This window comes from Cebus imitator, unplaced genomic scaffold, assembly GCF_001604975.1.
Source record: "Cebus imitator isolate Cc_AM_T3 unplaced genomic scaffold, Cebus_imitator-1.0 Scaffold207, whole genome shotgun sequence".
Lineage (NCBI taxonomy): Eukaryota > Metazoa > Chordata > Mammalia > Primates > Cebidae > Cebus > Cebus imitator.
In genome coordinates, this window is record NW_016107522.1 from 472,883 (window position 1) to 493,534 (window position 20,652).

The 20,652-nt window shown below is 45.0% G+C and overlaps 1 protein-coding gene across 2 annotated transcripts in view; it reads right to left on the reverse strand.

Moving 5' to 3' along the window:
* Nucleotides 1–1,916: 1,916 nt before the first annotated feature.
* Nucleotides 1,917–20,652, reverse strand: part of WDR33 (WD repeat domain 33) — a 107,817-nt gene continuing 89,081 nt past the window's right edge. The window contains exons 11-22 of one of the 2 annotated variants that reach the window (XM_017548428.2): nucleotides 20,377–20,487; nucleotides 19,340–19,434; nucleotides 19,050–19,136; nucleotides 18,682–18,821; nucleotides 17,754–17,906; nucleotides 15,206–16,294; nucleotides 13,094–13,202; nucleotides 9,523–9,961; nucleotides 5,767–5,930; nucleotides 5,564–5,656; nucleotides 4,752–4,967; nucleotides 1,917–2,670 (exon numbers count right to left, since the gene is read on the reverse strand). In XM_017548428.2, coding sequence (XP_017403917.1) covers nucleotides 2,441–2,670; nucleotides 4,752–4,967; nucleotides 5,564–5,656; nucleotides 5,767–5,930; nucleotides 9,523–9,961; nucleotides 13,094–13,202; nucleotides 15,206–16,294; nucleotides 17,754–17,906; nucleotides 18,682–18,821; nucleotides 19,050–19,136; nucleotides 19,340–19,434; nucleotides 20,377–20,487 — 2,926 coding nt within the window. In that variant the 3' untranslated portion in view covers nucleotides 1,917–2,440. Of the gene's footprint in view, nucleotides 2,671–4,751; nucleotides 4,968–5,563; nucleotides 5,657–5,766; nucleotides 5,931–9,522; nucleotides 9,962–13,093; nucleotides 13,203–13,226; nucleotides 14,957–15,205; nucleotides 16,295–17,753; nucleotides 17,907–18,681; nucleotides 18,822–19,049; nucleotides 19,137–19,339; nucleotides 19,435–20,376; nucleotides 20,488–20,652 lie in introns of those variants that run through there. The other variant, XM_017548429.2, reaches the window with a different exon arrangement.

A 20,652-nucleotide genomic window follows, 5' to 3' on the forward strand; every position in this document is an offset into this window, starting at 1 on the left:
TCAGCTGTTGGCTCACACCTGTAATCCCAGCATTTTGGGAGGCCAAGGCGGGAGGTCACTTGAGGCCAGGAATTCAAGACCAGCCTGGGCAGCATAGTTAAACCCCATCTTCACAAAAAATGTTTAAAAACTTTGCCAGCTGCGGTGGTGCACAACTGTGATCCCAGCTACTCATAGCGGGGCTGAAGTGGGAAGATTGCTTGAGCCCAGAGGGTCGGGGCTGCAGTGAGCTGCAGTCATACTGCTGCACCCCAGCCTGGGCAACAGAATGAGACTCTGTCTCAAAAACTTTTTCTCAATTCAAATATTGAAAATATAACTTTTATAAGCTCCAAATCACAACATCTAGTATACATTCTGACAGTGATGTTTTTAAAGGCTATATATATATATTTAATAAAAATAATATAGAGGTTTTTGTTTTCTTCTCAAAATGTGATCTGTCGAGTCCAGTAGAGTTAAATGGTAAAATGAATTTTTTTTTTTAAATGTGATCTGGTTATCTCCTTACTGGGATACTATGTTTTTAAAGTTAAAGCCCAAAATAATGAAATTCTTTACACTAGAATCTCAGAAAAAAAGTGTCTAATCTTGATATGGGTTTGTTCTCTGGATCCAGTTTTAGCTCATGAAATTTGATTGCAGTTTCTCTCTAAGCTATACCAGTTAGGGGAGAGTGAAGAAATACCCACAACATAAAGCAATCTTGAGACTCCTAATATGTTTATGGTGCGGTGCTGATAAACCAGCTGTAATTTCAAAGTAAAAAAATACTACTACTACTCAGTCTCTAGATTGTTAACACTGAAAAGCAGTGTGTGTGGCTGACATTTTCTCCACAGAAATCAATTAGCTTTTGCTGTTTTTTACATTCATAGAGAACTGGTTAGATTTCTGTATACTGTTAAATGATGTCAGTATGCTTTTTCTAAGCAACCATTGAAACTTCCAGCACCAGCGGCCAGTTGCTGTGGCTCACACCTGCAATCTCAGCACTGTGGGAGGCCACAGGGGGTGGATTGAGCCCAGGAGTTTTAGACCAGCTTGGGCAACATGGTGAAACCCCACCTCTACCAAAAATACAAAAAAACTAGCTGGGCATGGCGGTGTGTGCCTGTGGTCCCAGCTACAGGGAAGCTGAGGCAGGGTTGAGGCTGCAGTGAGGCATGATTGCACCACTGCACTCCAGGCTGGATGATGGAGCGAGCCTGTCTCAAGAAAAAAAGAAACTTCAAGCACTACCAAATGTGCCAAATAAATCTGACTCTGACGCCAAAGTGAAGCTGTCAATGTAATGAAATGTTAAGGTGGCCATAGGATAGTCCTTTTAATAATAAAAGCTTCCATGTAAAACCAAAATAAAGGTCAGTATAGAAAGTATCATGGGGTATATATAATAAACTGAATTTTTGGCTTCCAATCCAAACTGGACCAAATGGTATGTTTATTTCAAACAAAGAATTTGCCATGGACAAGATCCGTCTGGCTTAGTATGAGTTAGAAGTATGCCCTGCCGTATTTCCACATAGCTAGTATGGAAGAGGAAGATTAAGTGTTGCAAAATTGTTTTAGGAGCTATTTTGGTCCATTCCTTATCAACGCCATGTGTGATTTAAAGTTATCTAAAGGACATGTGATTGGATTTCTGACTAACATCAAGTTCCTCTCATCATAACAAGCCGATTCAAATCTTAAGCAGTGATTCCTAGGAGATACATCCAAGGGGGAGCTCCCTCACTGAACAGCCAGAAGATTGCATTTTCTCTTCAGAGTATAATTTTCCATCATTAGGGCAAGTCTGAGTAAAAATTTCAACCTACTACAAAATACATTCGAGTAGTTTTCAAGTATTTCTCACTCGATCACCAAAATGGTGTAAGAGAATTTGTTGAAAACCACAAAGTTCACAGCTGGGATTAATTTAAATGACCTAATGGTTAATATGCTCAATTGTGCACTCCTCTGCAGATGGGATGCGATGGAAACCAAAGATTTCCTTAAGGCAAGCACTCCACAACTAGTTTTTTGTTAATTCTTGGGTAAATCACATTCTGTATTCATACAAAAACTTTTATGTTTTTCTCTGACAAACTGTACACATAGAAACAAATTTCCAAATGGACAGGAACTTAAATTTGTGGAGGTGCCCCATGTCTTGCGAGACTTAAAAAAAAAAAAAAAAAAAGATCCCAGCTTTTATCTTCACAAAACAACATGGGAGTTGGGGCAATGAGGGTGGACAGGACAGGACAAGGCCAGCCACGCTGGTGGCCAGCAGCAGTCTCTTCATCTTGAAGACCTCATTGAGGGTTCCTGGGATTCAGGTGCCCAGAAAAGAGTTCAGGGCTACAATGGTGCAGGCTTCCTTTTGTTTCTCTTGGTAAGTCCACAAGTTCTTAAATACTGTCCAGAGAGGCCTCGGGTTACTCAGTTCCAACTTCTACCGACCCCTTCCACCACCCCGAGAAGCTCCTCGCCTCGGTGGGCCAGAGTTCATGTTACTCCCTCTACCCCAGTTACTGCCACTCCGGCCGCCTCGAGAAGGGGTGCCACTGCCTGGAGGGCCCCCGAAAGGTTCATCTCTGTGGTATCCATCGTGGTGCTCTCCGTCTAACGAGCTGGAACGCCCAGATTTGGGCACTCTCTGGGCAGGTCCTGGGCCCCCTCGGCCTGAAACAAAGAAAATTTCAGATGGGACTTTTTGTGTTTTGTCAATAACTCCCTGTACAAACTTCTACTCTCTGCTGACAGTGGGCCGCTTCTGGTGGGTGTCGGGGAGACGGACAGTGGTATTCAGAGCACTGAGAGCTGTGCCTCTGCCCTTTCCTGACCCTGCCCCTCCGTTCCCGGCTCATGGCCATGGGCTGAACATCAGCTAGATCCGTGTCCCCAGGGCTGTGTGACAGACCACAGGAAGCCAGGAGATGAGCGCAGAGCACCTTCAGGGAGACCCGCCCCACGCTCCTGGGCCATGTCCCAGGCCATTGTGAGCGTCTACCCGCTCCTAGCCACCAGAGTATGCTGAGGGAAGGTTTGAATACACTGACTTAACTTTGGAAGGACGTGCTGTTGATGTTAATAAAATGTGCTCCAACTAGGATGAGTATTTTCTGTGACTGTCCCATGACATGCGGCACTTTTGGCTTCTTTTTCGTAATTAGTAAAATAAAATATTTCTTGAAAAAACAAAAGAAAAGCACAAAAAACCCACAAAACATTGGCTTTCATGTTATATCACCCAGGGATAGCTTAACCTGCTTCAGACTTGTACACACAAATGTTGAGGTACTATTAAAATTATTTCATTCTGTTGGAGCTTGAAAATACTCTTTTAAAAACAAAAGAAAAAAAAATTCTACCTTGTAAGATTGTTTTCCTCAGAAAATGACATGATTTGGTCACATCTCCCATAATGCACTCTCAGACTATAGCCAACTGTTCTCTCATATTTTGTAATAGAATATGAATCTAGGTGAGATGAAGTTAGGAGAGACAGCCAAAGGAACAATCTTGGCTTCTTTTCTTCCAAAGTGCAGCTTCAGCCCACCTGAGGGCAGCTGGGCAGAGTGTCAGCTACTGCGTCATTCCCATCTATATGCATGTCCTTGGCCAGACGGACCTAACTACGGTGTGCCGAGTGCCCAAGAAAGTCAGCCAAGGTCATGGTGCACGGGCTAGTAGTACGATGTGTTTATGCAGGAGATCTATTGATGATACATGAGGTAATTTCTGAGGGTTTTGTTGAGAAAAACAACTATCTAGACCACATGGCAGGCCAGGCATGGTAGTTCATGCCTGTAATGCCAGCACTTTGAGAGGCCAAGGCAGGTGGATCGCTTGAGGCCAGGAATTTGAAGCCAGCCTGGCCAACATGGCAAAACCCCACCTCTCTAAAAACACAAAACTTCGCCAGGTGTTGTGGCGCACACCTATAGTCCCAGCTACTCTGGAGGCTGAGGCACACAAATCACTTGAACCCGGGAGTCAGAGTTTCTTGCAGTGAGCTGAGATCACACCACTGTACTCTGGCCTGGGTGACACAGTAAAATTATATCCCCAAAAACAACCCAAAAGACCAAATGGCAGAACTCTGTGCTGGAAGGACCGTCCACACAGACAGGCTAACTCCAGAAGCAGAGCACAAGCTGGGGCATGCAGGCAGCAGCCTTCCCAGAAGCCTCTGACCGCCCCGCCCATGACCTGCCCCGCAGCCCTGCGAACAGTTGTAGTCAGGCTTCACAGGCGACTACTCTTCCTAAAGTTAGTGCTGCCTATAAAATAAAGCTCCAGAGTTTCCAGCAGGGGACATAATCTACTGTGTCCCTGGAAATACTGCCCATAGACCATGTTTCCCAAAGTCTTTGTGACCTTGGACACCAACGGTGTTCCTCTAGACCCGGGCTGAAAAACTCAGCAGAGAACCCAGGAGAGGACAACTCTTCCCCTCACACTGAGAGCCCTTGAGGGTTCCAAGCAGCCTTCACGGAGAGCAGACTGCCAATGAGAGCAGGGCTCCCAGAGACAGGCCCAGCAGAGAGTACTGGGGCATCTTGGCAGAGGGCTGAAATAAAACTTCGAGTGAGCAGGGATTCTTGGAGGCAACTGGAGTCGTCTGTGGGCCCGAGCTGCAGTTCACTGGATGACAGCTCGTGTGGCACTAGCACCACATTTGGGAGGGCGTGCCTCTGCACAGCCCAGGCCTCCATCGGCCCCTGCAGCTCCTGGAACCGTAACCACTGGCCTGCTCTTACCTTTGCCTCCTCGGTCCTCAGAAGGGCCCCCTGGGGCCTCCATCTCTCTGTGCTCAGACGTGCCTGGGCCATCATGCCAGGGGCGCTTTCGGGGAGGTAGGGATGCCATGTCCATGCCTTGGAGAGAAGAGGAGCGTTCTCTGCTGGCTGGGGAATGACCATCGTGAGGTGGATGATCAGGGCGGGGAGCATCACGAAAATGTTCATGACCTGGCCCTGAAAAAGGAAACAAATCTCCTTACAGGAAAGCACAGTGCGACCAAAAGCAGATGGGAATGACACTGTTGAGAGTGGGGAGCAACTCGACAGCCACCGTTCACTCACGCCGAATGCCCGCCACAGGCTAGGGGGTAAGCCACTTGGACATCAGGGTGCCTCCTCATGTAAGGGGGGCAGGTAAGATTCAGATAAATGCTTCTCAGGCATTGTATCAAGACATCTTTACAGTCTCAAGTTACTGAGGACCCCTAAGAGATCTTGTTAATGGGAGTTATAACTATGGATATTTACCATATTAGCAATTGAGACTGAGAAAATCTTAATTCATTTAACTTTATTCTCCAAAAACAATGTAGTGGAAAGAGCAGTCCTGTTTTATACTCAGACAGATCCCTGTAATGTCAGGCAGATTCTTCTGCTCTGTATTCTACCTGCTGAAATCAAACGCTGCGGCTGCGGGACAGGAGACCATCCAGCCCCCTGGGAGACATGAGCTGGAAAGCGGGGACCCAGTGCACCCCTGCGAGGGCCCTCAGAACTCACTTTGTGAACTGCTCATCTAGAGTTACCCAACAAGTGTTGCCTTTCCTTACCTGGCTCTCTGTTTCCATCCCAGGAATCTGGCTTCCGCCCTCCTTCAAAGCGAGGGAACTCGTCAGGAGTGGGAAGTAAACCCTTCCTTCCTCCTGCACAACAGAGCAAACAGTGCTGCACTCAGACTGACCCCGGGGTGTTCATACCCACCACACTCTGCACCCTCTCCTTCCAGACCAAGTGTCCTCAGTGATGTGCTCACCTCGCGGGGTTCCCCGACCTCGGCCTCTGAGATCTCGTCCTCGGGCCGCTTCCTCAGAAGCATCAAAATTCTCCTCTGGACCAAAGTCTTCAGGACCAGGAAAACCATCCCTTCCTCTGGGGGGAGCACGACCCTCGTGTCTTGGGGGGGCTCCTCTTCTGAAACTGTAGAGAAAACAGCAGAATGTCCATCTTGGGGAACACCCTGCCACTCTAAGTTCATGTTTCAAAGAAGCATATGATATGAGAAAGCATGATACAATGCTAATTAGGAGGAAAACAAAATAAAACCATATATTTTTTAAAAGGATACATTGTATAATCCTATTAATTCTACCAGAGGCAAAAACAAACAGGAAGGAAACATACCAGAGTGTGGGGTTACTTTAAGCTTCTTTTAGGTTTTTGGGAATAATAATAACATCAACATGTTTAAACTGCCTATATACCATGCCAAGTCCATCTGCTACTTCATTTCATTCTCACAGCCGCCATATGAAGCTGGTATTATTAGCAGCTCCATTGATGAAAACACTGAGGCCCAGATTGCTGAAGTCATTTATTCAAGGACACACAGTAAGTACTGGTGATCTGAACTCAGCCAGTCTTGACCCTCGGCCCAGGCTCTGTATCACTGCCTTACAAAAACTTGTCATTATCATCTACATTTGTATGATAAACATTTATGACTTACATAATCAGAAAAACTTACAACTTACATAATCAGAAAAATGGGGGCACAAATCATGTCTGCCAACTATACTGGACCTGTTTGTAGGTAGGGGCTTTGCCATCTGCCCCAGCCCACAGCCTGCACCCAGAGGCAGGCCTCCATGGCCACGAGCTACACTGATGGCCCTGCTCCACAGCTGATGGGCACACAGGCTAGCATCTGGCTTATAGGAAGCCATCCACTGACTAGCTGGCAGCCTGGAGCCCTGCTTAGTCAACAGCTTCCCCTTCTCTCTCTCAGGAATTTTGGAGCTGGGAGACTACGCTGACTGGGAGTATTGCTGAGGCAGGATGGTGTGGAAGAAGACGAAGTGGCCTTCTCACAGTGCACACTGAGAGGTGGTGGTGCCGCCCTGCAGGGCCCCTCTGCAGGAGCTGTGTGGCCTCCTCTCTGCTCTTCCTCCGGTTTCCATTCCGTTGTCTTTTACCCTAACCTTCTACTTAAAAGATTAGATTTTCAAACCTACAGTAAAGCTGAAAGAACAGTAGAATGAAGAGCCCAGATCCTCCACCCAGATCAGTCCTTTCTTAATATTTTGCCACACGTGCTTTATTTTCTCTGTCCAGCTACTCACAAACATGTTTTCTAAACCATTTGCAAAATCGGCTGCCGACACAATGCTTCACCCCTAAATGCTTCAGTATATTTCTTCTAAGAACAAGGACTTTCTCCTATATAACCACAATACCTTCACACTCTCAGTAATATGTGATTGTATTTAATAATGGCCCGATTCAAATTGCCCCAACGGTCCTCAAAATGTCCTTTGCAGTGGGCTGTTTTAAATACAGAATTCAATCATGACCACGGGCTGTTCCTGAGTGGCCACGTTCCTTCAGTCTCCTTTCATCTAGAGTGGTTCCCTCCTGTATTTCTGTTTCCTGAGCATTTTTGAGGGGTCTATCCAAGAGTTTTATGGTATTTCACACTCTAAATTTCTCTGATTGTTTCCTCATCATTAGATTCAGGTTGAACACTTTGGCAAAACCTGCTTAGACCTTTTGTGAGCCCATTTGTCTCCATGTTTATGACACAGGGGTGGTGTGGCAACCACAGTTTGATGTCACAAAGGTGCATTTTTCCCTTTGTAATTATTAAGCACTCTGTGGGGTAACACTGGGACACTGAGAGAACACCTGGCTTCCCCACAATATTTTGCCCAATAGGTTTAGCACCCACTGATGATCCTTGCCAGCATCAGTTATGACATGGATTGCTTATTAAAGAGATGGTTTTCTCATTCTACCATCCCTCCTACAATTGTCACTTGGCATTCTGCTAGGAAAAAGAGATCTCTCTTTTCTACTCCCCAACTCCAGCTGCCTTTTTTTTTTTTCTGAGGCGGTGTTTCGCTCTTGTCCACACTGGAGTGCAATGGCGTGATCTCGGCTCACTGCAACCTCGGCCTCCCGGGTTCAAGCGATTCTCCTGCCTCCCCTTCCTGGGTTCCAGCGATTCTCCTGCCTCAGCCTCCCGGGTTCAAGCGATTCTCCTGCCTCAGCCTCCCCGGTTCCAGCAATTCTCCTGTCTCAGCCTCCCGGGTTCCAGCAATTCTCCTGCCTCAGCCTCCCAGGTTCCAGCGATTCTCCTGCCTCAGCCTGCCGAGATCCAGCTACCTTTTTAATACCCTTCTTGGTGCCAAGGTAACTTGACCAAATCATGCTTCCTACAAATCAAGAGGGTGTGCTGAAGACACTGGCCAAAATAACAAACTAGAGCAAGGGTGGAGCTGGCCAAGAAGAGGAAGAGACAGATGAGCCAGGAGGTCTCAGCAGGGTGCATGTCTTCCCTAAACTCACTATTATGACTGCCCTAGTTACAAAGGGATAAAGACAATCCAATCTGCCCTAATAAGAAAATGCCTCCTTTATGGACTCAGTGTTTTTGTCCCCCACCGCTCCAATTCATATGCTGAAACCCTAAACACCAGTGTGATATACTAGAAGGTAGGGCCTTGTGGAGTTAATTAGGACTGAAGTCATAATTATGAACTGGACCCCTGATTATGGGATTGTAGCTCCTATAAAAGAGACACCAGAGAGACCTCATGTCCCCACCCCGCAACATGTGAGGACACAGTAGAAAGGCAGTTGTCTGCCAGCCAGGAAGAGGGCCCTCACCAGAAACCAGCCCTGCTGCACCTCGATCAGGAATATCTAGCCTCCATTATTCTTAGTCTCACTTGAGATTTTACTAATTCCTGGGTGGTTTTTTTTTCCTTTTTAACAGACAGGATCTCGCTGTGTAGCCAGGCTGAAGTGCAATGGCATAATCATAACTCACTGCAGCCTCCTGGCTTCTGGTGATCCTCCTACCTCAGGTTCCTGAGTAGCTAGGACTATAGGCATGCACCACCAAACCCAGCTAATTTTTACATTATTTTGTAGAGATGGAGTTTCACTATGTTACTCAGGCTGATCTTGAATTCCTGGCCTCAAGCAACGCTCCCGCCTCAGCCACCCAAAGTGCTGAGATTACAGGCACGAGCCACTGGTCATGGGCTAATTCCTGTTTCTTTCTCCACATTTCTTCTTAAATGTTCCTTAAACTCCCCAAGCAGACTGAGATGAGAGTTCAAGCCTGATCTAAGTTTAACAGGAAGGTTATTTTTCAGTTTAAGTTTGTTAAGATTATTGGGCAATTATTCAAAAATTGCATCTGTTTCACGACCCCTTTATTTCCAATCTAGGTAGCTACCTCACGTTTCATCATTCTAATCGAGAAGAACCTGGAAACTTTAACTCAGATCCCAGCAAGTATAGTATACTGATCCTCCCATCTCTTTAAAAGGACCAAAAAAATTTAAAAAATAAGCAAAAAGAAAAAGACTTCTAAACAGCAAAGATTAAAACTAGACTAAGGTTAAAAAGCACACTTTTTTTAAAAGTCCAAATGCAAACTCTAGAGTGTAGGGCTAGTAACTGATATAATTATCTTTCCTCAAGAAAAGAAGAGATCTTTGTGGAGGGAGCAGATAAAAAGCTCCCCTGAAGATAGAATGGGCCCACAAAGTATCTGTCCCACCTTTCTTCTCTGCGCCCTCGGAAACGTGGGTCCTCAGGATCCCGGGGGAAACGTTCGTCTCCAGGTCTGCGGCCTTCCCATGCCCCCGGAGGGCCTCGGGCTGCACCCCGGCCATCCCCTTCGCTGAATTCCCTGTGATCAGGAGGAAATGGAGGCCCAGGGCCCCCTCGCCTCCACTTCTCTTCTTGCGGTAAAGGTCCTCCTCGCCCCTCAAATTCACGTAACCGGTGGCCAAAGCGCTTGTCAGGGTGGAAGTCATCTGGTCTGTTGAAGTCATCGGGGAAGTCTGGGTGAGGGCCACGCCTATCAGGGGGACCCCTGCAGTCTTGGCCACCCCGGAAAGGCCCCCTCTCGGGCCCATGCTCAGGCCCGCCGCTCTGCTCATGCCGCCTCTCTGACATCGGGCCCATGTGATGGTTTGGAGGGCCGCGGGAGTCACCTAAAGGAAACAAAGCTGACTTTACCACGTCTTCCAGGAAACCTGCTGACACAGGTCTGATCTGCAGCATCTTCACATTTCAGAATGCATTCTTTATTGAGAATGTTTTCCCTCCTTGGTTCTCAGCTTAGTTACATGACAAACGTCCCTGAGGCATTGTACAATAGAAAGAACAGGAGCTTTGGGGTGCAGACTTCAGTGTCATCACCCACTAGCTAGGGCAAATTACTAATCTCAAATGGGATGAGCAGCGTCTGTCCCTGTCTTATTATACACTGGAAAATGAGAGAGCTTCCTGGGCTTCAGAAGGAGCTTCCTTTGTCTGCCCCCATTCTTTCAGGCATTTCATTAGGGCCACCTGCTCCACATCCAAGGAGGACACAACAGAGGAAATTAATACTGCAGGCCAGGAAGCGCGCCAAGAATTCACCTCTATACCCATCAACAGGGCGCCACTGCCACCACCCATGACATCCCTCCTCCAGCCACGGCTTGTTGTGCTTTATGCCTTGTTGCATGGAATCACTGGCCTCTCGAATACCTGCCTGATGACCAAACAGCCCTGCTGGGCTTCAGTTTCGGGGTCTTCTGCACCTATCTATGAATGTTGTTCCTCATCTACAATATTCTCACCATTCTCTGAAGACGGTGTTTGGAATCCCACAAAAGGTTTCTAAAATATTTGAAAATATGTATCATAGCGAAAGTACGGAATAAAATGGAAAGATGCCAGTCAAATGTGTGATGGTGAACTTAGTTCACCTCCTAACTTTGAAGGGACTATTTTCCCAGCTACCGAACTACTGCAGCTTTTATAAATGTTTACCTATTTTTGTCAACATACAATTTAAATCAAGCACTCTTGATATCAAGCGAAAGGATACTCTTGATTATAAAAACAAAAACTGTGTTAAGTGAAATTCCTCCACTGAGTAAAGCTCATGCCTTTCACTGCTTTTCCCTGGCAATGAAGACGAACCCCTCCTGTAACCCCAGCCAGCCATAATTCCCAGCCTCCCAGCATCCTTCTTCTTCTTTTTCTTTTATCTTTTTTAGAGACACAGTCTTACTCTGTCACCCAGGCTGGAGTGAAGTGGCGTGATCTCAGTTCACTGAAACCTCCACCTTCCAGATTCAAGCGATTCTCCTGCCTCAGCCTCCCAAGTAGCAGGAATTACAGGGACCACACCTGGCTAATTTTTGTATTTTTAGTAGAGATGGGGTTTCACCATGTTGGCCAGGCTGGTCTTGAACTCTTGACCTCAAGTGATCCGCCCTCTCAGCCTCCCAAAGTGCTGGGATTACAGGCATGCACCATTACACTTGGACCCTGCCCTTTCATTTCATTCATTTCTATTGGCTGTTTCCATTCCTGCTTACCATACGACATATACAAAACACTTGGAAATCTCAGGATGATACTGTGCCATTAAAGGAGTCTCTCTCCTCCAGCTCTTTCTGTCCCATCTGTCTCTTTTACCAGTCCTCTCCTCTCTATTCAGCAGTTTGCAAAGATCCTAGCTCCATTTCCTTCTGGCAGACAGGCTCCCTCACTTCCCAGTGTGTTCCTGCAGCTAATGGCTTCTTCCCTGACATGATGTTGTTGAACTTAGCATAACCTCAGACACTGCAGACCTTTGGTGTAAGGAAGGTAAACATATTCCGTTTGGATTTATTAATCCTATGAATATTAATCCTCCCAATTACCTCTATCTGTTTAAAAGTACCCTGCTCTTCAAGGAAAGAAACCCACCACTACAAATTAGAAGGGATGTGGCCACCAGTGATGGGGTGGTGGAAGCGGTTAATCCAGTAGGGGATGGCAGGGACACTTTCTCAGCTCTCCCTTCTCCCTTTGGTCCCTGGGAGGAGAAGGGAAGAAGACAAAGAAAGAGGGTGGAGGATAAAGAGAAAAGGGAAAGAGCAAGGATGAGCGGGAAGGAGGTGGAGACAGACACAGGGCAGGGAGAGGAAGAGAGGCAGCTCTCAGTTTGCTGATGGCAATAACTTGGGGGATAAAAGACTCTCCTTTTGCTTCTCTAGTTCCCTGTGAGCCACCTTCCTTCTGTACAGCCTCTGCTAACACTTCTACACAGTGGGATAGAAAGACACTCTCTCTAGTTCCCTTATCTCTTTCTTACCTCTAGTATCACACATAAATTCAAGACTGAGCTTAAATTCACAAAGTCCTAGGACTGTAATGCTGACAAGGACTTTTCTTAACTGGATAAAATGCGGGCAAGAATCTTAACATGTACCACACAGTGCTGTGGGCTTAGCCAATTAAAACTAAGAGAGTAAAGTTCTGTGAAGGGCGACCTCTGCAGTCCTCCTGATTCTTGGAGTTGTGGTTTCTCCCCACTATGAAAGTGTGTGTTAAACATAACAGTGTTTCCTCACTCCCCTCCACCCACACTCCCAGAGTCACCCCCTTCAACTCTCCCCAACAGCGTGCTGCCCACCACGCTCCTGCTCCAACTCTGCAAGGCAGGGGGTGTCCCACTGATCTCAGGGACCACAGTGCCCTGAGTGCTGTCCTTCAACCCTAGGATTAACTCTAAACTTCCAAATAGCCCCACATCTACATTCTAATCATTCTCACCTCGTTGCTTTTCATATCAACAACCTGAGGAACCACATATGGGTAGAGTGCTTTCTTCTTTTCAAATGGTGCACAACTATGTAACCAGCTAAAGAATTCAATATATGACAGGATTTGGGAGGACAAGGGTGTGATAATAAAAACACTTTTAAAAACTTGAAGCAGAAACAATTCATCTCTTCAGGATGACAGAAACACGCTTGCGCTCATTGAGCACAGAAACCACCTGCATTGCCAACAGATGGGCAAGGCCAGCCTGTCACAGGCACGACTGCCAGAGCCTGTCCAGGTGCCTTCACTGTCAGCTTCTGGGGCGAGGGGCTTACTTCCTCTGGCCAGCGTTGCTGCCTAACTAAATAGATCTAAGAAAACAACCAAAGACAAAGCTCTTATCTGAATGACCATGCCCTTATTTTGCCCAGAGGTTCAAATGACCAGTCTATCAATGATTGACCAACAAAACTATTTACTGTAAAATGTGCACAAAGGCGGTAGAATATAATCTTTTATTCAGCTGAGCAGATATTTACCTTTGTTGGGGCCAGGTCCTTGTCCAGGGTTCAGAGGAGGAATGCGACCTTGTGCTCCCTGCTGCCCTAGGCCTGGTATCAGGGGTGGGGGACCTGCACTCTGTCCTTCCTGAAAATAGGTTTTTAAAGTAAGGGTATGAAATCACAGGCTTGTGCTTCATAAACAGCAATTGTATTACGACAAGATAAAAACACCCAGTAAATATTTAGCTAGTGAGATGATAGCAACATCGTCCTTAAATCAGGAGAAAGGAGATAACTTCTCTTACAAGAATTTTTTAAAAAGCACTTGTATTTTAAAACTGTTGACAACTTTTATTTAAAATTAGATCTTTATTTGTAATGCCAAAAAAAAAAAAAATCAATGGAAAGTCAGAAATCCTAACACAGTAACACTAAATTAAACCAATTAAAACAACTGGTTTAAGTAACTGGTCTGATTAAAGTGAAGCAAGTTAGATTTCAGCATAAAAGAAGTAAGAGCACAGATTTTCATCACGCAACTTCTGAAATCTGAAATGCCCTACAAAGTATCAGGTCTTCAGACTCATCCTACCAATATTTCTATAGGTCAGTTAAAATTTCAGAATCATGCTTTTCATGTATGGAAAAAATATTTTACTATATGGCACAATAAAAAATCCCATTGAATTGTCCCAGAAACTCAGGCCGGTCCTTGTGACTCTGACACGTTTATAAATATTTCAGTTATAACACAGTAGCTAAAGTTCATTATTTTCTTAATCCTCCCCAATGAGAACTGTTCATTTACTACCAGAAAGTCAGGAAAATAACTTATAATAAATAATATTATATATACATACAACTGAGCAATAAATTAATAAAATATATAATACTTCAAGTTTTAGGGCAATTTAGAATGGCAACCCTATATTTAATTCAATTCATCCTAACTTCTGAGAAGTGCCTAATAAAAATCTGGAAATAATTCAGATGCCTTCACATTCTCCATTGGTATGACACTTTTAAGTTCTGGAAGATCTACTCAAGAATAGCATGTAATTTATTTGTCTTAGCTAATTAGCTGAGTTCAGGAACTCCAATGGTTACCTTTACATTAGGTATTTCTGGTGGTACTTGAAAAACCAAAACAAGACTGCTTTCTACATCTGTAGCATCCCCTTTCTCCAACTATCTCAGGGAGTCAACGTTAGCTCACTCACTCACTTTTGGTCCACAACTGGACGAGTTTTCAGGAACAAAACTCAATTATTCAGACCCAAATAATGCCTCCAGACTAAGAACTTCAGAAAAACATAAAAACCACAGAGCTGAACAGTATTTAAATCTATTTCTGCTCATGCAATTCTTTTTGTAATTCACTCCCCCAAGCAACCTGAATTCACCTCACACCATCTCTCAAGCACAGCTCCACGAATGAATAATAAGAATTGGCTAACAAAAACAGAGTCCTCAAAACAGGAGAGTTTCTACAGAAATGCTCCTTCCTGCCAACACTTTTATATGTGAGCCGAAAACAACTTGAGCAGAGTTTCATCCAAAGGGTCAAAATTTCCGGAATGCTCAACTCTGAAATCACAGGTCTTCTTGATTTCTATTCATTGTAATAGACAGTGAGGTACAGAGTCTATAGTACACTTATGAGTTAAATACCCACTGTATCTTTTAAAAGTAGAGTTGGCAGACAGGAGGTGACTCAGTGGCTGGCAGGCCCATGGAACACCAGGCTGCAATGTGAAGGGCCCGGAAAAGGGGGCATGACGGCCTTAGAGCTGACCACCATGTAAAACATGCCTCCTTCTCAGGGTCACAGCTCTCCTGGAGCCCTGGGACAACGATCAACTGTACTCAAATGAGAGTGGATCTTTTCTGGAAGAAGCTCTATTACAAAAAGAGAAAAAAGGTAAGAAGTAAAAATGAATACTGAGATGTACTTAATGGGGGTATAACCTAACTCATTCTTATGATTTCCCTCTTCAGCCAGGATGCTAGTATCTTAAGCTACTGCCACTACTTGATAAATATTTCTATCCAGCTGTGACCGTTTTCCACAATACTCAGCAGTATCGCTTCTGTGAAGAGTGTACTTTCCCAATGCATTAATGCCTGTAAGTTGGAAATGAATAATACCTGGTTGAAGGGGGCCCGGGGCCCATCACCTAGCAGAGGTGTTTTCTGTTGCTGGAATGGTATTGGCCCTTGAGATGGATGTGGCCCTCTTGCTGGGTTCTGCTGTCCCTGAGGTCCGGGGGGTCCTTGCATGCCACCCTGGGGTGGAGGTCCTAAAGAGCCCTGGGGTGGCCCCTGCTGACTTTGTGAGCCTGGAGGCCCTCGCAATTCCTGGGGAGGTCCCAGCATTGATCCTTGGGGTGGAGGCCCCTGCATGCCTCGGATCTCTTGAGGACCTCTCATTTCCTGAGGGCCATGTCCCAGTAGTCCACTTGGAGGGTGAGGTCCTCTCATCTCTTGAGGCGGGTGGCCCATCATCATCCCTTGGGGAGCAGGACCCTGGTTCTCCCGGGGGCCTGGAGGGCCCTGCATTCCTCTTGGATTCAATCCCATCAGAGGTCCCTGAGACACAGGACCTTGGATCCCTTGAGACCCTGGCCCACCTTGGATCCCATGAGGATGAGGAGGTCCCTGCATTCCTCTGGGACCAGGTGGTCCCTGCATACCTTGAGTACCAGGGGGCCCCTGTGGGCCCAAGTGACCCTGGGGACCAGGCGGACCTTGGGGGCCTATGTGACCCTGTGGGCCAGGTGGACCCTGAGGACCCATATGACCTTGAGGACCAGAACTACCTTGTGGTCCAGGTGGCCCCTGAGGTCCCAAAGGGCCATGAGGTCCAGGATGCCTCTGCATTCCTTGGGGCCCATGCATGTCCTGAGGCCGTGGCAACCCCTGGGGTGGGCCCTGGGGTCCCTGTGGTCCCATGAATCCTTGTGGCCCCCCACCTCCCTGATGCAGTGGAGGACCTTGTGGTCCCATTTGTCCCTGAGGTCCAGGAGGCCTAAACTGTCCCTGTGGACCTGGAGGCCCCATTTGAGCCATGTTCATTGGCATCTGCTGAGATGGGTGGGGCTGTTGAAAACCTTGAGGAATCTGAGACATTGGACCTTGTCCTTGAAAAGGCTGGGGTCCGAGGAGAGGGGTGCCAGATGAGGGAGGAGGCTGAATTTGCTCGACCTGTTTCTGTGCAAGTCTTTCAATTTTAAGTTGCTGAAAAGAAAGAAAGAAAAAAGCATGTTGAATAAATAAGCCAGAGCCCTTGAAGACGCCAATATTGCTATTATGTATTCCATTACAGACCCTCAAAATAAACATAAAAATTCCTCCAACTCTTCATGCTCCAATGGTAATTAGAGTCCATGAAACACTCAAGCACTGGTCCTTTCTTATTAAGGCTGGAACACAGTAGTAAGGTTTTTTTGTTTTGTTTTATGTTTTTTTGATTTCCTGTCCCCCAGGCTGGAGTGCAGTGGTGTGATCATGGTTCTGTACAGCCTCACCCTCCTGGGCTCAGGTAAGTCTCCCACCTTGGCCTCCAGAGTAGCTGGGACTACAGGTACGTGCCACAATACCCAGCTAATTATTATTATTTGTAGAGATAGGATCTTGCTATATTGTCCAGGCTGATCTCAAACTCCTGGGCGTAACTGATCCTCTTGTCTCAGCCTCCCAAAGTGCTGGGATTACAGGCGTGAGCCACCATGCCTGGCCTAGTCAGGATTATTTATATCCATCTTGATCAGGGAAACCCCAATCATTTACCAATATTTCGTCATTCTTGGTAGCTAACATAGATAGGAAAAATAAGAACTAGCTACCTGCTATATGAGCTGACAAGAAAAATTCTTTCATAAATAGGTGAATTCAAATTAAAACTATGTTGCCTTTATCTTTTCTATTAAAAATGTATATTTTACTTAGATCTACTCACTGCCCCACTAATTTGGTTTTATGTTGTTGTTTTTGAGACGGAGTGTCACTTTTTCGTGCAGGCTAGAGTGCAGTGGTAAGATCTCAGCTCACTGCAACCTCTGCCTCCGGAGTTCAAGCAATTCTCCTGCCTCAGCCTCCTGTGTAGCTGGGACTACAGGCGTGCACCACCACGCCTGGCTACTTTTTGTATTTTTAGTAGAGGCAGAGTTTCACCATGTTGGCCAGGCTGGTCTCAAACTCCTGATCTCACATGATCTGCTCGCCTCGGCCTCCCAAAGTGCTGAGATTACAGGTGTAAGCCACCACGCCTGACCCTAATTTGGCTTTAGAAGTTCAATATATGACTCAAGGAAGTCACTTTTAAAAAAACATTAGGCATGGTGGTGCATGCCTGCAGTCCCTGACACTCAAGAGGCTTACATGGGAGGATCACTTGAGCCCAAGAGGCAGAGGTTGTAGTAAGCCATGATCATACCACTGCATTCCAACCTGGGTGACAGGGCAAGACTCTGTCTCAAAAATAAAAGAAATAAAAATAAATACATACCATATTTTTTAAAATTTTATGAAACAGGATTCTTTTAGAAACTAGTCTTCTAGCATAGCAACAGGAAATGGTGGTATGTGTCAGACCCATTAGAGAGTCACTTCCCTTTTCCTTAGGAGCATATCAATGAAAATGTCACCACCATCCTCTTAGAGCATCTTGAATTCCCCCCTAAAGAGCTTCACACACCTCCAGAAGTTGTGGGTTAGTATACTGTAATGTAGCCATTTCTTGCTCAATTTCTGCTTGTGTTTTTTTCTTCTCTTCCAATTTAATGTCTTCTTTTCTGTCATTCAGCACCTCATTTGGAGCAGGAATTGGAACTTTATTTTGCATCCAAGCCTTGGAAAATAAGAGAATATTAAACCATACCCTAAGTATGAAAATCACAATGACAGAATGAGAAAACCACTCTACAATGTCATCTGCTCAATCTAACCTCTTAACTGTCTTTATTTCTTTTTACTTTTTCTCCATGACTCGAGTACATGACTCAGGCTAATTCTTAATGACATGGGAATAAATTTAGGCAGACATATTACTAGGTAGAAGTTACTATGGTGGGCTGGGCGCGGTGGCTCACACCTGTAATCCCAGCACTTTGAGAGGCTGAGGTGAGTGGATCACCTGAGGTCAGGAGTTCAAGACCAGCCTGGCCAATATGGTGAAACCTCATCTTTATTTTAAAAAAAAAGAGAAAGAAAGAAATTACTATGGTGATAAAAGCTGCAAGATACTGCATGTTATTAAGAATGCACAGCTTGCCAGCCTCTTCACAGGGCACATGCACTTTGTGTTGAGGGGACAACTAAAGCAGAATCTGGATAAACAATGGAGAAGAGAATCAACATACTCCCTCTGCTCCGTGCCTCTTTCTTCTATTTCCTCTCATGATGTGGATCTATTTCCTCTCATGGTGGGGACAGAACAGAGAAGATTCATAACAAACTCAAGACGACTGCAAAGCAGGAGATGAGGACCATGTCTAAGAGTGAGTGAATATGGGAAAAATACTCCAGTACAGAAACACCTTCAACAGCAAGATAATCCAAGAGAAACGTCAAACTAACCAACCAAAACCTCTCTGCATGGATGGGGTGGAGTCACTTTTACTTACTTGCTGGAACTGAGCAGGAATGGGTTTTGCATAAGGAACTTTCTTCTGAGGTACTTTTTTCTGGTCCTTTTGCATCACTTCCTCCATTCCCCAATCTAAGCCTGGAATTGTCATTTCAATTTCATTTGATTCATCTTTCCCTGTAACCATAAAGAAAAGTAGTTTGCCTCTTAAATAAAAGAAATTGGCCACTTGATCAATGAACACATTATTGTAAGAATACATTTTAAGTATTATGCAGTTTATATCATTTTTATCAACATTTCTCAACATAAATCATTTTGGTATTTCAATATATTTACCAGGAAGATAAGAAACACGTCAAGAAAGAAATTATGCAAATAAAATATATCTGTGTAACTTCTTACCCATCTGTTCTTGTTCCATTGCTAATTTTAGTTGTTCTGGTATTCCCATTCCTGGAATTACTGCCAGGCTATTAGGTTCAAGGTCATCTATAAATAGTAATACACCACTGTCAATAGAAAATTTACAAAAGTAGAGACTTGATAAAATTAATGCTTTATAAAAATGAATGTCACTGGTGATTTATAAATAAATCTATAAAATTAAAATTCATTTTGTATAATCTTCCCAATATCAAACACTTCTATAACACAATATCAGATTTCAAAGGATAGATGTGCAAGAGTCTCACCATATTCTACTCCATCTTCAGACATTCCAGGTAAAAGGTTTAGATTGTATCGATCTCTCATTTTATCACCTGGTCGATTTCGAGTCCAGAATTTGCTGTAAAAGTAATGAGAAGAGAAGAGATGCATGGTGTCAGTATTTTTCTGGGCACTTAACACTACTAGGCAGACCTTTGGTAAACACAACAAATTTTTACAATTCGTTTCTTCTACAAATTAAAAATGTGAGGTTGTGGCAGGAGGACTGAGTCCAGGAGTCGAGCCCAGCCTGGGCAACATAGTGAAACCTTGTCTCTACAAAATAAAAATTTAAAAGTTAGCTGAGTGTGGTGGCATATGCCTGTAATCTCAGCCACTCAAGAGGCTAAGGTGGGAAGATGGCTTGAGCCTAGGAGTTTGAGGCTGCAGTGAGCTGTGATCTCACCACAGCACTCCAGTCTAGGTGACAGAGTGAGACTCGGTCTCTTAAAAAAATAATAAAAATAAAAATAAAATGTGGGGCTGGGCAAGGTGGCTCATGCCTGTAATCCCAGCACCTTGGGAGGCTGAGGCAGGAGGATCGCTTGAGCCCAGGAGTTCGACAATCAGCCTGGGCAACATGGTGAAACCCCATCTCTACAAAAAATGCAGAAATTAGCCAGGTGTGGTAATCGGTGTGGACTACTGGTGTGCACCTATAGTCCCAGCTACTCAGGAGGCTGAGATAGGAGGATCACCTGAGCCCACAGAGGTTGAGGCTACAGTGAGCCAAAACTGTGCCACTGCACACCAGGTTGGGCAGAGACCCTGTCTCAAAAAAACAAAACCGTAGAAAAATTGTTTTAAAAAAGAAGGCAAAACAAAATTTGAATAACCAAAGTCATATTCAATACCCAATCTCTTTATTGCAATATAAGTATTTGTAAACTATTACAAAAATGTTGCCAAGAATAAGTTGGAATATAAATTAATATATCAATCAACCAATAAAAATAAACATATGCAGTATTTATTTCGTGTTGCTCCATAGAAAGCTTTGCTATTTCAATATAAAGCTTACCTAGTATGGTCATTGGAGCCTGAGCAGAGAATATGCCCGAGAGGATGCCAAGCCAGACTCCAGATCATCCCTTCGTGAGCCATCTCCATCCCACCCACTTCCTTCTCTACCCTGCAACAGCACCAAAGAAAGAAGACTTTTTCACAAAAGTTACCCAGCTCCTCCCTCTGCCTCAAAAAAGACATTTTCTGTTAGCCTTAAAACAAAGCTACCAAAGCCTGGATTTGGACTCCCGTGAATTCCACATGTCATAGGGGTATTGGCTTGCCATTGCCA